At 39.9% G+C, this 15,487-nt stretch overlaps 1 protein-coding gene across 4 annotated transcripts in view; it reads right to left on the bottom strand.

Moving 5' to 3' along the window:
• Window positions 1-15,487, bottom strand: part of CDK14 (cyclin-dependent kinase 14) — a 323,677-nt gene that overhangs the window by 182,494 nt on the left and 125,696 nt on the right. For all 4 annotated transcript variants that reach the window (XR_001411694.1, XM_014939683.1, XM_014939682.1 and 1 more), the window contains exon 5: window positions 9,164-9,258. Coding sequence is in view for 3 of the 4 variants with exons in the window: in XM_014939683.1 (XP_014795169.1) it covers window positions 9,164-9,258 (95 nt within the window). In the remaining variant the exon portion in view is untranslated. The remainder of the gene's footprint in view (window positions 1-9,163; window positions 9,259-15,487) is intronic.

The raw sequence follows: 15,487 nt of genomic DNA, 5'->3' as shown, positions 1-15,487 counted from the left end.
AAATGATAGCTCTATGCCACCCACACCAAAAAGGCTACCCATTCTCCAAATTCCAAGCCCACGCTGTAAGGCTTGAATACTTACAACAGGGGTCTTGCAGCTACAGATTTAAGATATCTTGGCCATTTTGGCCGAAATTAAAAAATAAATATAGGAAAGCCAAGGCAGACTTTGATATCTCATTTCTTCATACAGTTGTAGCTTACCAAATCATGCCAGAACATCATGGTTGTAGCACGCACAGCCCCACGTCCTGCCGAGCCGCTGCGCTACCTTCTCTCAGGGAGTTAAAGGACAAACCCTTTCCTCAGCGCACATCGCAGTAACCAGAGCTCCACTGGGAAACCCTTGACCCTTCCTGGGGCAGACAGCACAAGTTCTGATTAGACCAGAGACTGCACAATGCCTCCTAGGACAGGGAAGAGAAAATTCATGCTCAGCTATGCTAGTTCCATCATTCCCCTGTTTCCAAACTGTATGTAGAAGCAGATCAGAGAATGCCCAGCTTTGATCCAAACTTCAAGGAATTTTGAACATTTTCCTCCCTATGATGGAGACAAGTATCACAAGTCTACAGGTACATGAAAATGAGGGAGAGATTAAGTTACTTATCCAGTATAACTGCTCAGAATCGAAATAAAAATGAACAAATTTGTAAAAGGATTAAGTAAAATCAAGCTTGGGTCAAGGAACAAGAAAAAACCTCATAGCACCAAAAAAAGAAAAACAAAAACCAAACCAAAACAAAAATGGAAAACACACACTTGCTCAGACTCTTTGCAATGTCTGTAATGTTTTTCACTCCCTTCTCCCCTACGCCATCAACTACCATGACAATACCACAAAAGGTTTCATTTATCTTATGAAATACTCACATGAAGAAATGAATTGGGGTTTGCTTTAAACTTGTGGCTGTGTACATGAAGGACATTTCTATTCAGCAAGGCTCTGGTTTATGTTAGTAGACACATGTGTGTTTATGTTTGGGAGAACACTGTGCATAAGCATCTGCTGAATGGAAAAGAATGCAGGCTGATATTTATACAGCTGAAGCAAGGTTTATACACATTGCATCCTACTTTTGGAAGAGAGAGTATGAAAACAGAAAAAAAAAACACAGACAAACCTTGCTGGTTCAGACTCCTCCCTTCTCCCTATGAAGAAAGAATTCTAATTATGAATAGATGAGTAAACCACAAGCTACAAATGTCCTCAGATACGCTCCCGTGCTTTCCTTTAACATCACCTATTTTGCTCAACTATCTGGCTCAGAAATCAGAGACTGCCACCAAACACAAATGTGTTCAGACAAAGGGCAAGACATCTCCTTTAAACAGCACGGCTGGTGACTTGAAATGAGCTCTGCTTTGCCAGCCCTTTTCCATAATAATAATGGGACAGCCTTTCTCTTCTAATTAAATTAGTCACTTCTACTTCCCATGCAATACATTCTCTTTCCCTCCTCTTCCTCAGTCATGATAAATCTCCATGTGACTTAGCTGTCCCATAATTCTGCTTAATTGGTTTCAGCTGTCATTTCTGAAGCCGAAATGCACTGAGAGCCTGAGGCTTGTGAATGGAACAGGAAGCATTTCCAACTGCATTCCCATCATGTAAAACCAGCAGTGTGAAAGAATCCTTCCATTAAAACAAAAATGGGAGTATTTGGCTGCCAGTGATGCCATCCTGCAGCAGACAGATTGTACTGCTCCACTGAGGCAGCGAGGCTGTTGCAAGCCGTTCTTCTCTGTTCAAAGGAGAGCACACATTATTTATGCCCTAGCAGTTTTAGTGATTAAAATACTTTCCCTTTTGTCACCAAAAATTTCTCAAACTGATAATATAATTTACCAATAAAAGCACTGGCAGTAGGAATATTTGAAGTGACAGGAGGACAAAGAAAAGTTAATTCTATTTAAATGGCACGTCTCTTCCAAACTAAGCACTCTGCAGATTACTTCACCACGGTTTAAACTCATTTCATGTTGCTGGTAATTTCAAAAGTGTCATGGACTCTCATTTTCAAGTATTTCTGTGGCTTTCTATAATTCAATCTTTTCCCCCTACGAGCCCACAGAGTGTTATCCATGCTAACAGAAAATGCCCTACCAGCAACCTCTGGGTGATAACTAAGCAACTTCCAGAACAACAGCAGAAGGTACCAGCAGCAGCTGGGCTGAACAGCAGGGGAAAGGTATATAGTAGGGATTTAGGAAAGAAAAAAAAACACCCCACAAGACACCTTTAATGAAAACAATTTTGCTAACATCTGTTTCTAGTGCCTTGGATTTCTCTCACGCAGTCAACAAAGATAAATATACTTCAAAACACAAGAACAATACTATATAGGAAAGGAGGTTGGGCGGTGGGGGAGTTACGTGATAAACAAACAAACCTACTTGAAAATCCCAGAGAGAAAAAGGAATGCACAGTTGTCTTGATTTTTGGTTGCCATTAGAAAATATGTATTTATTTATTGATACAAAGTCTCTGTTCCTCGCACAGAGAAAAATCTGGTCAGTGACACCGATCAGTGTCAGATACAAACTGCCGCGGGAAGAACTGGTAAATGAACTAAGAGATCTTCAACAAAAAATAGTTTTCCAGAGATACCAGTTTATCCTCTTCCTTATTCTCTGGCTACCTTAATAATTGCATCAGCCCTGTTTTCTTAGTAAATCAGTTTAAAAAACAGTGAACACTTCATTTAGTGAGATTAATTTAACAGAAGAATGACATCTCAAAAATTCCCGTTTGGTATGAACAAAGCCTAGCAGCAGATCATCAGCCTGTATAAGCTGCAATATAATCCCCAAAGCCAACAGGGTTGGGATAATTTTTACAAGCTGAGCAAGTTCTAATATATTTGCCCACACAGATGTGCACATGCACTTTTTCTTTAATTTGCTACGTCATTAGGTTTCCACAGCACTGGCCATTATATCCACTATACCCACATAGACCCACCTCCCAAAAAAAAATTTTGAAGACACGAGAAGTTTCTTGTTAGAGCATGTCAGGTAACCCTAAGCTCACGGTGAGGGCACTGTCTCCAGGGGCAGGCGAGCAGCACCCCGCGCAGGGAGGCCGACAGCCCACGCGCAGCCCCTCCAGGCCGCGTGTGCGCGGTGACACACACAGCACGGGCCGCGCAGCCAGACGGGCACAGGCTGAGAGGGCACAACAGCCTCTGGGGCTGCTGCGCTGGGATACACAAAAATGCCATCTGCAGCGCAGGAAAAAAGCAGTGCAGACCTTTTCTCTAAAAGCTTCCGCGTCCTCTGCCAGACCTCTCCTTACACTGGCTGAGTGTACCGTTTTTCTACCACACCTCTTCATCCCAACATGATCATAAGATTAATAAAAATTTTATAGGGAAAATTGCAGTTCCGACTGCAAGGCGCACAAAGGAAAAACGATGGATTCCATGGATTATATCCTCTTTACTCAAAGTAGTAAAACAATAGGCCTTTTAAAGTGCTGTCGCTGTTTATTACTCAAGCTTGATTCTTGACTCCTCTTACTCACCATTCCTTAACTATTCTTTAAACCATAAAACTATAAACATATTATAAAGATATCTGCATTACTGATCTCTATATTCTGACTCTAGGATTTTATTACTATTATTTTGCCAGAATTGCTTAACCTAACTTTCTGTTTTTAAGGATTTCATAGATGTATCTTTTTTCAATATGAATAAATTAGTATGAAGTTGCATACTGCTAGTTCAGGAAGGGAAAAAACCAGTATTTTTTTAAGATTTAGAATTATAGCAATCACCACTCTCCAAACAGCCAGGGTTTGGGTTGGTGTTTTACTTGTTTTTTCAATCTGCACTGAATAAACCAGAGCTTCTTATTTTAAGAGGAACCAAACAGCAGTTACAAACCACATTACTAAAGAGCCTGAGAAAAAAGTTCAATTAGATTGGACAGTCTCCAGTCCAAGTTGACATACTGTCAGGCTTCGCCTCAGAGAGACTTGGACAACAGAGTTTATTAATGAAATTAAAAGATAAGGATTGTGTGGGATGTCACCAGAATATTACGGATGGTAGAGCTGTCCAGAAATCTATAACACAGATATAATCAACTGCTAAAAAAATATAAAATATTAAAACTAGAAGGATTTTTTTTTTCATTTGTTTGAGTTAGTAAAATAAACTGACATTTTTTCTTCAGTTTCTGATACAGGAAAGTAACAGTGTATTAACTTCACTAAAAGACTACAAGTCTTATTAAACTTATATTAAACTGATAAAAATTAAGATGCAGGAAGATACACATAGAAAGGGATTCACAAATAAAATATAAATCACCTTAGCTATATCTACTACCAATGACATGTCGTTCTGCTGAGTATTTGTCTAAACTGTTCTTACAGACTGTCAGTCCTGGAGAAACCATCACCCCACAGTAGCTTCTTCAGTGCTTTACTATCATTATAGGCATTTCTGTAGTTTAATCTTTCTCTGCCTTACTAAAATTTCAGATTTTCTTTTTTATCCACTTTACTATTGACACGAAAATAGGTCACTGTCTTTATGATATATTTAAAGATTTGTAACCATCTGACCCCTTTTTTCCCCCAACTCTGAACAGCCCTACTTTGACTTTTCCTCAGAAGCCTTTATGCTAGATGCTTGCTCATTCTTGTTTTTTGGTTTTTGTTTTTCTCCACTCAGGGCACCAGGTGATTCATGTTTTCCTTGTGTGTACAAATTTACCATTTTGAGTAGCGGCCTTACCTGTATTGAGTGTTATCTCTGGCATATGCATCTAACTACATGTATGTGTTTTTGCTGGACAAGGACATTTGAAATTTTTATCTGTAATTTAGGGAAGAAATAATTGAGATTTGTCAGTAGGTAGAATATCTCACACGATTTCCAGTGTTCCATCTGTAAGTTCAACTCTGGATGCTTTTTATGCTTTGATTTTGTTGAGGTTGTTTGGGGTTTTTTTTATTTTTACAGTGAATACACTTTTTAATAATTAATAAAATGAAAAATAAATAATAGATGCTAATTATTAAATGCTGCAAAGCACACTGCAAATCTAACCAATATCTGGTAAGGTTACAAAAAACATTAGTATATTGTATGAAGAGTAGACATTCCGATACACAGTCTCCCAATCTGTTGGATTGCCAATCTTGATTCATCTTATGAACCCATCTATTCATCAGTATGCACCCTCCATAGAAGCCCACCCAAACTTTGTGAGATCCTGCAAAGTCCGGATGATGAGGCAAACTGAGTAATGTCTTTCCTCCGCCCACCAAACCTGTTTACTAGTGTAAACTTATTGGTCTAGCAGGAGTATTTTTATTTAGATTTAAAATACAATTTTTCATTCCCTCTTTCCTGCTGATTCCTATGTCTGGTACAGCCTTTACCTCTCAGCAAAGCACCAAACAATTTCCTCTTGAAATCCCTTCTGAATCGCTGCCTCCCGAAGCTGATTTTGTTTGCATTTCCAGTCCATACTTGGGCATCAGCAGCTCCTGTCTCTGACCTGCTCATTAGAACTCAAAAACAAGGCTTTCCCAAGAGCAGTATTCCCTTACTGCCTCTTCTCCAGAGCAGGGGATTTCCTCTCTCTCTATCTCCCCTCAGCCTTCTTCTGTCATCATTTTGACCGCAATTTAAGTAGTGTAACTTGGCCAAGCCTGGGGCACAAGGCAGTGGTTTAACCAACAGGGGAATGGTTCCTTCTCCGCTCAAAGCAAATGGAAACTACTAAATTCAGCTGCTCCCATGCTGGGAACCTCCAACGTATCTGCTCCTTCCTGGGGTGGCTGAAGCACGTTCATGGCAAGCAGGGGTGTCTGCCAAGAGGGTGGCAGGAGGCATCTGACTGGTTGCAGAGCTTCACTGGCTTTCAGTCCTTGCTTATTCTGGCTGGACAACCACCTTGACCTCAAACAGAAAGAAATTTCACTCTCACATCAAAGTAAGGTAATGCAGCCTCCAAATAAGTTTCATTCTTGATCAAGAATTGGCAAGACCACTCCTTCCTTCTTGTGCCCAGTTTCCTCAATTTCCTCCAGCATTAAGCACCGCTGAACGCTCCTAGTGATCAGAGGTCAAAAGCAGCTCTGGAACTCTACTGATTCCCTGCTCTCTTATTCACTAAAATAATGTGGCTTCTTTGTTTGTTTTCACAAACAAGCAATGCCATTCTACCTTTAGTTTCAACGCGTTCCCTAATAAAATAAATAAAAACAGGAAACAAGTAATAGTTCAATGCAAATTATCAAAAGTTGTAAGAAATTCAAAATTTTCAATGCAAAAATTTTTGATCCTTTTAGGTAATGAGTCTTGACCATTTCCTTGCATAATACTTTTCTAAGATGTCTCATGACAAATCTCAGGTTTTGAAACTCCAGCTCTGTAACTCTGAATCCTGATAAACAATATATATCTCAATTTCCAATCAGCATTAAAATAAGAAACTCACAGGAAATCGAAGGAATATGTAACTAATGAACTTTATTACGCCAATTCATTGTATAACAACCTATTTTAGCTGCTGTAAGGAAGCAATGAGAATTTAACATTCTTCTTTAATGGAAAGTAATTTTTAAGAAGGAAAAACATATACAAAGACTAAAATAGGCAAGGTAATTGAAAATGCTTGGTTTTAAATTACACTATTAGTCTGGAGCTTTTTCACTGGTAAGGCAGAAATAATATTTCTCATTACTCATACTTCCAATTACAAATGTAGGTGTTCTTGTTTCAAATCTTGTTCATAAATATTGAAAGCATAATGTAAAGTATTGCTTTACAAGCTCACTTTTATATGCCAGAAATAGGACAAGTTGCTGGTTCATTTATTGATAATAATAGACTTACATAATTATGCATAATACTAAAAACCTCATTATCATTCTACCAAGCCTGTAGCAGTATGTAATGGTTAGGATTGCCTTTCAGCAATTGTTTCAAAATACAGTCGTATTCCTTTTAGACAAACAAGTGATGAAACAAATTGTAGCAGCTAATAACCATTTCCGATCAAACAGATGTGAACCCCTCTTCAAAGATCTCTCAATATGTCTGAGATCTCACCTGTAACACTCATCGTTTCCTTGGGCAAAGCTGGCTATACTGGTGGCACTGGCACGACAGCTGGCATACCCACCAGGTCGCATAAACTAACACCTGAGACCAGCCTGGAGAGGAGGGGAACAAAACTGACATGCAGAGTCATACTCCACCATTGGACTGTAAAGATGAAGAGACCTTTTTCGTTTGGAAATCACTGCAGTCTCAGATACCATATGCAAAATACGTTAAAAATTCACATTTTTATTTTCAGGTCTTGTACCCCAGTTAACTATTTGGAAACCATTTTCTCTACCATTCATACATGAAAGACACCACCTGAGAGACTCTGTCTGCCCACCCACCAAAATACTAAACCACTCCTTGGATCAGTTGCTAGAAACCGCTACTAAATGAGGTCCTGAAACAGTTCCGATAGCTACCAAACACCAAGGGAATAAAAAGGTGCAAACACCAGAGGCTCGATCCAAACAGTGCCCTGCTGAAAAACAAGCAGCGAAGTGAAGCCAGGAGAACGAGCTGCTGCATGAAGCCCACACTTATCACCGGCACCGACGTGACATAACACCTGACCGGGAGCCACAGTCCCTAAACACTAGTGAATGTCAAATACAGAAATTTTACATTAATATAACAGGCAAAACCAACTATTTTAGGGAGAAACATATTCTGTATATCTCATTTCTCAATCAGTTCTCAATCAGCTAAATACAGCCACTGATAAAAGGCACTGCAAAATTCATGTGAGGTTATGCAAATAAGTCTACACTGACTTAAATATCAAGGATTTTCCTATGCTAATTCAGTGTATAAATCAGGAGCGGCAGAATCACCAATTTTAAGAACAGGAATTAAATTTTCTGTAATGTTCCTGTACCTGAGGTAAAAAAATCCGTACTGCATGCAGGCTCCTGGAGCTGAATACCCACAGCATTGCACTGCAGCATTTCTGTGCAAATAGACACAGTGAATGGCTTCTCCAGACAAGACACTCTGTGCACTATCATGTGAAAATTAAGGCACGCTCACAAGAAACACACAAAACAACTCCACCTGTCTTATGCAGAGGTGTACTAAGAATAAAATTAGTAATCACTGTACTTTATAAACACACTTACTGACTACAGCACAGTAACACATATTACACTGAGAATCTAACCTTCTCTAAACTCATTTGTTTCTTTTAAATTACACGTTCCTGGACCCATCTGTGAAAACTGGAAGGTTAATTATGATAGTACATTGCATAAATCCACAGCTAAATGAGGAAGCAGTTCTACATAAATGCCATACATTTGTCTTAGAAAAACTAAAAAGATTAGTTAGGAGGCCAAGCCCAAGACTTTGGAAAGCAATTCTCTGAACAGTTAGATCATTACACCATGTACTATGTAAATTGAAGTCTTAATTAGTAGGTAAAACACTAGTCACAGCAAATAAAGTAATAATACAAAATTCTAAATTGCATGCGTCAGTCTTCTTTTTTACTGACATTGCTTGTAAGAAGAGGCTATGCACAAATCAGTCACAAAAAAGCCATTTAAACTTGCTACGCATTTTTCATGAAGGAACTACCTGTTGAGCATTTCAGTCTTGTTCTTCTTAACTACATGACCCTCACCAATAGGTGAGCTACCGATCACATCAGTAAAGAAAAAGCTCCAATAAAAAAATTAGGAAGCAAACTAAGGAACCAGTTTTGAAAAGTCAACTGACAGCATAAGATCCAGCATAAAAGCCCCAGTATCCACTTCTCCATATCTGAATATGCTCTAGTCCAGCCTTCCACATTAGCCCACTCCACTACAAAAGCATCATCTCTTACAGCCTCCACTCTCCTGAAGTAAGTAAAGGGTTATTCTGGCCTGATCTGTAGGTCACTGATGGTAAAGAGAACCTTTCCATCAAATTCTGGACCATAAATGAGGTGTGGCTAGACATGCTTTCCTTACACAGCCTCCTCTAAACGAATCAATCACTCACATCTCATCAACCAGATATCAATTTCACTTCCACACTCAAAGGCAAATTTTTTGTCTCAGATAATAGTAAAGTGTGTTGTTTCAAAACATTGGTTACTTTACTCACCACATATTCAAACACAAGTGTCAAGGTCTCCTTGGTGTGAATGATGTCATGAAGCAGCACAATGTTGGCATGTTTCAGTCCTTTCAAAAGAGAAGCTGTAAAGCAAAACATATACATTATCTTAAAAGGGATTGAAATATTTTACATTATTTGGCTTTTTTTTCATTGCCGTGGATTATTTTTTTGACACCTGAGTTTCATATCATGACAATCAATAGCTGTACTTTAGTATCTTCTGTGTCCATGAGTTCTACACGTACGGTGTATTTTAAGTGTTTGACCACCTTGTTGGTCAAACTCAACCTCACTTTGAGGCAAAAATGAGGTGTGGCTAGAGATGCTTTCCTTACACAGCCTCCTCTAAGTGAATCAATCACTCACATCTCATCAAATTCGCTTCTACACTCAAAGGCAATTTTTTTGTCTCAGATAATAGTAGAGTGTGTTGTTTCAAAACACCATATTTCCTACCCAACACAACAGAGCTGCTTTCTAAACATCTATCCTAAGAACAGTGTTTTAAGCAATAATTCTCCTTTCTCTCAAACATAACACAGGTTTGATGGAATCATTTGTATTAGTTCACGAGAATAAATATACGGTATTTTCTCACCATTTTTTTTAATGGCACTAGCTCAAATTTTCAGACCACTGACAAATAAAAACTCATCTAGCAAACCTCCAGGTGATCTTTTTCACTAAATTTCTTTTACAGCATAATGCATATTTAATGTTCATACCATATTACATATCCAATGTTCCACAAGACATGGCATATTTCAGCAATATATGCTGACAAGTCACGTGTTGTTACCAATGTCATTCTGTCATTGGTGTCTTGTCATCTCATACATCTGAGCAGGACGATCAGTCACCACAGCAAAGTAAATAACAGACACAAAGACATGCAAATGAGTGGCATATTTCTGTACTGAACAACATGGAACTTTCTTCTGTCACCTTTCTTCTTTTGTCAAAAGAAAATAATGAAACACCAAACGTGTCTCATAACGCTACTGTGCACAATGGAAGCCAGAGAGCTTCCACAGCACTGTTACCTCGGCTTGATGGAGCACCCTCAACAGGACAGCCAAGGGGAACTCCAGAGGCCGTCTTGCTTTGAATCGGGGTAAGTCCATATCACCTCTCATACTGGTCTTTAAGAGATTGATCTGACAAGCTGGTGACTCTAGGAAGCAACACAATAGCAACATGGCATCTGGCTGAATCGGTGTTCCTCTACAAGCACCCTCAGCAGCAAAACTTGGAAGTTCACACTAGGCAGAAGGTAGATATCAAAGGGAAAAATAACACACAATAGCTTCAAAGCAAGTGTATCACAGATATCTTGATGACAGGATTGCAAAACTGCAAGCAAGCTCCATGACCAGGAATGAGGCAACTCTTTAACCTGACCGAAGAAGTGAGAAGAAATTGTTTCAAAAGATCTTGCTTTGGCCTGCTCTCCACAAGTCATGCTTCTCAGAGAGTCAGCTCAGAGGAATCTCCTTTTTTCTCAATGGAAGTGCCACGCATAATTTTCATAGGATCCTCATCTTAGAATTTGGAGAATCTGTTGGTGTAAAAGCTCAGGGAGTTTGGCTACATCGGGGTTTTTTTAAAGGATAACAATGAAAAATTGCTACTGAAAAAGAGATGGATACAAACATATAATCAGAACAACTGTTCCAAAAGGTACCTTCTGTGAGATACATGAACTTTTAACCTGCGGGAGCCCCAAGAAGATTTCACCCGCAGTAATGGAGCTTTTACCAGCTCTTCCCTCAAACCTTGTCAAATGGCCATCTGTGCAGAGAGACTGGGAACACACCAACACCAACTAGCAGAGCCTATGTCGAACTGTAACGGGATTTATGACCTCTGTCAGCTTTTGCTATTCAGACCATCACCTGAGGCCTTTAATTCCTCTAGTTGGCCATGACTTTGTTGCTAAAATCTGTATATGGGTCATTAAAGCTTAAACAGTACATTGACAGCAGCTTGCCCTGAGGCCATTGCAAATACTGTCTTTCCTCTTCAGTCCCTTCCCCCACTCTTATCTTCTCTAATATCCAATTCTCCCCTTCTACAGCCTGAATATCCAATATCTGCCATGCAGTACAAGAACTACACAACATCACCTGCACAGTGAGATGGCTGTTTTCGCCATTAGTCCTAGTGAAATACAGTAAATAATATAGCACACAAAGCAAAATCATTTTAAGTGCACTGATTTTACACTGCAGAAATAAGAAGCAATTCCACAATGAGAATTGTGAGAAACCAAGCATAACTGGTGAAAGTAAAAGAATTACCCCGTGTGCTCTTCTATCAGGTCTCTTACCGGTAAGATTGCCTGTCTTTGTGAAAACATTCTTTTGTTGCTGAAAAAAGGGCAAAACAGGAAATAAATAAATAACTAAATAAAATTGTCTGAAATAGGAAAGCTGTTTCTTCCCCCACTGAATACTTTAAAAGCAAAATGAAATATGAACTGATGATGCTTGGTGGTTGTTTTTCCGGAAACATCCCCTTTCAGAACAAACAACCAATACACCTCCTCTTTTGGGGAACTTCTCACTCGAAGGGGATAGAACTTTGGATGAACTCCACTAATTCAAAGACAAAACACAGAAATTCATATATAACACAAAGAAAAAGATTCCAGGGAATCTGTCAGCATCAGCCTGAGACAATCCTGACTTCACCTTTGAGGCTGCCAATGCAGCTGCTGCTGAAGCTCAGTGAGAAGTCAGGGGCTGCTGTGCCTGGCGTTACTTTTACAACAAAATAATTCTCCCAGTAAATGCCATCTCCATCTGGTGATTATCACCCACAGATTTCACACAGACTTGTTTTCTTTTAAGCTAAAAAAGCCTAAAACATGGCTGAAAAAGCATTACAACAATTCACACAAGTGGGAGCAACATACTAGCACTTACTGTGTCCTAGCATGTATTTTTAAAATAAAAATTATATAATGCTGCTTCAAAACTGCTGGCATTCTTCTTTTATCCTTAGTATTCAATCTAAGAAAAACAGATGGCAGCATTTTTAATTCATTTCCCTAAAGAGTTTTGATGGAGCACAGCAGCAAATGATGCTAAAATGTTTTTTTTAAAACACTGTGGACAAAATATTATATGCATTTGAATGGGCAGGTGTTTGTTCTGTCACATGTTTGCACATTCCATTACAGCAAATTCTAGCAGTAAAAAACAGGGCAGAGGAATTGATGGCATACTTCATTAATTAATGACATCCAAAATGATTGTTTCTGTGGCTTGTACAGAAGTTCATGACCTGAGCCACTAAAAGTACCAACACTCAGCACTTCTCCATCAAGGGCTAATAAGCATATTTGCATACCTAAAGAAAACACACTGTATTTTTGCTTGAATAACCATGACAGATTTCTCCTCCAACAAGGGGATGCTCTCATGTATTACAAACTTCTGCCAAGCTGCCTTATTGCTTGTGTTGGTCAAGGAGCTTTTTGCTGTTCCCAGATGAGCTGGGTTCTAAAGTACTCTCTCTCCATGAGGAAGCCAAGCCAGATGGACTGCAGCCAACTCTTACACAAAACCTGAGCAGCATCACTAAATCAGTGCTTTGCTCCCTGCAGGGCTTACAGCATCAGCTCAAGCCTGACACTCCATTGACAAAGCCTTGTGACTTTCAGATCAGCCCTGAATTTACCTCAAGAAGGCTTGGAGAGTTCTGAAAAAGTCTATTCCAACATGCCCAAAAGCAGCATTTCACAGCTGTCTGTCAAAATCAACAAAGAGATGGGGAGGGACTCTTTATGAGGGAGTGTAATGATAGGACGAGGGGTAATGGTTTTAAACTGAAAGAGGGGAGATTTAGATTAGATACTAGAAAGAAATTGTTTACTGCGAGGGTGGTGAGAGCCTGGCCCAGGTTGCCCAGAGAAGCTGTGGCTGCCCCATCCCTGGAGGGGTTCAAGGCCAGGCTGGATGGGGCTTGGAGCAACCTGGTCTGGTGGGAGGTGTCCCTGCCCAGGGCAGGGGGGTGGAACTCAATGATCTTCCAACCCAAAGCATTCTATGATTCTATGAAAAGCAACTACTACTATCAACTCCCAGGAGACATGCAGGAATAAGAACTTTTCACTAGCAGCACTAGAAAAGACGGTACTTTCAGGCACAGCAAGTACATTAAGCTTGAACTTTAATTACAGTCCTCGGATCATCCTAGCACAATTAATTCGTCTTGCAATTCTTGACTATCTCTTGTTCTCACTTTGTGAAAAATGACAAATCTCCACTGTGGCCCTAGATAAAAGAATCACCCATTATATGATATTTCAGTGACCTGGATGCTTTTCTCAGCAGTACCAGAGGAACTCAGCCTCATGCTGCTCATATTCACCCTAATGTACAACTGCTGCTGATACTCTTGGATTTCCTACTATATGCAAAGGCTGCGATATTCCCATCATTCTTCTAAAAAATATAGCTATGAAAACATCTGCTTTGCTCAGTATGTAGCAGTTGAGGCGTCCTCTGGGGCTACCATGCACCAGCACTCATCATCTCCCATGCTGCTCCTCACATGCAGCGTTCGCCCCTTCTCACTGTCACTCTAGGAGGACATCTCTGCTTGGGAGAATTCTACTCTTGAAGACAGCACGTCATGGCAGTTTGCACCCATGTAATACTGTTAATGTAACTCTGCACCTTTGCTGCCATGTTTAATCTCCGAGACACCAAAGCACGCACAATCTAGTCAGTGACACAAATTTGTGAAAGCAAGTAATTTGCTGTGCTTCAGAGCCAAAAAACCTATCTGCAAAATTCTGTGACTTGTCCCACTCCAGAGACACGAGGGTGCTCTCTGACAGCATGCCAGCTTCCTCTCATAAACAATTGGGTTCAGTCTCTGAGCTCTCATGGAAAGGCATTGCTAGTGAGAAAACACGCATGGGTTTTTCCCCCTCATCATGTCTTCTGAACAAACACACTCAGATGTGTCTTACCGCCTGTACAAACTGCAGAAGTTCTGCTTCCCTTCCCTGCAACTTCTGTTTCCATCTACACATCTTCTATAGCAATTTAAAAAATTTGGCCTCAGAGCACAATGTCCCTTATGCTTCTCATCCACTTCCCACACAGCAGGACTTCCTGTGTGCAAAACATCACTAACAATTCCAGCACAGAGACACAAATTCAGCACTTGGTTCTGCAGTGATAAATGCGCAGAAATTTCCTCCTCAGAAACATGGTCCTTCGCTATTTTCCAGTTCACCCATTGGAAAAAATTTACTTTGAGCAAATAGCTTTGCTTTCCTACAGCAAGCCTAATATGACGAAATTCAATTCAGTGAAAACTCTATATCCTAGGTAAGACCACAATGAGCATAGACTTCCCTTCTCACCACAGGATATATTCTGCAGAGGGATCATTATTTTTAATCCCAAGTAATTAATTTTAAAGCTGCACACCTAAAAAATGCACAGAATCAGTCAGCTTCTCAGCTTCCACTCTGGTCGTAGTGCACACAATGCAACAAAGATATATAGGTCACTGATCAGTTTTGAAAGATTTCTAGGAGGAAGTTTCTTAACAAATTTCAAAAGAATTTGTGAGCTAGAGCAAGAACAGAAAAAGCACCAAATCGTTCCAATGTGGGCTTAGCTGAATTATCTTCTTTACAGTCAATTCCAATCTCATGACAGTCTCGTCTAGTTTGAACAAATGGCCCTTATTCTAGTTTTCATTAAGTAAAAAAAAAAAAAAGAAAAAAGAAGACAGTCTGGCATGAAGGAGGTGCACAGTGCCTCACATCCCTGCAAGAAAGACTTTACTAGCCCTTCTGCTGTAGGCTGCTCTGCTGGAGGGACTACATGGATCACATTAGCTGCATCTCTATCTCCTCAGGCTGATGTTCAGGCCAACGTGAGTGGGGTGAACTTTTAACCAAGTACTTTTTTTTATTTGTGAAATTTCTCCTTGCTGCTCCTACTTGAAAGTGTCATATGTTACTGAAGAAGAAATACAGAAAAATAGCACATGTGACCATTAGGAAAAGAGGAAATGGCCTCAAGTTGCCCCAGGGGAGGTTCAGATTGGATATTAGGAAAAATTTCTTCACAGAAAGGGTTATGAAGCCTTGGAATGGGCCGCCCAGGGAAGCGGTTGAGGCACCATCCCTGGAGTTATTTAAAAGGCGGGTTGACATAGTGATTAGAGACATGGGTTAGTGATGTGGGGGGTGTGCTGGGTTTTTTGTTCGTAGCTTTTTGGTTTTTTGGATGGTTGGTTGGTTGGCTGGGGTTTTTTTAGTTAGCTTAGTTAGGCTGA

This window comes from Calidris pugnax, unplaced genomic scaffold (assembly GCF_001431845.1).
Source record: "Calidris pugnax isolate Ruff unplaced genomic scaffold, ASM143184v1 scaffold101, whole genome shotgun sequence".
Taxonomy (NCBI): Eukaryota; Metazoa; Chordata; class Aves; order Charadriiformes; family Scolopacidae; genus Calidris; species Calidris pugnax.
Note: the sequence above shows the minus strand (reverse complement) of the source record. Positions and strands in the feature narration are given on the sequence as shown.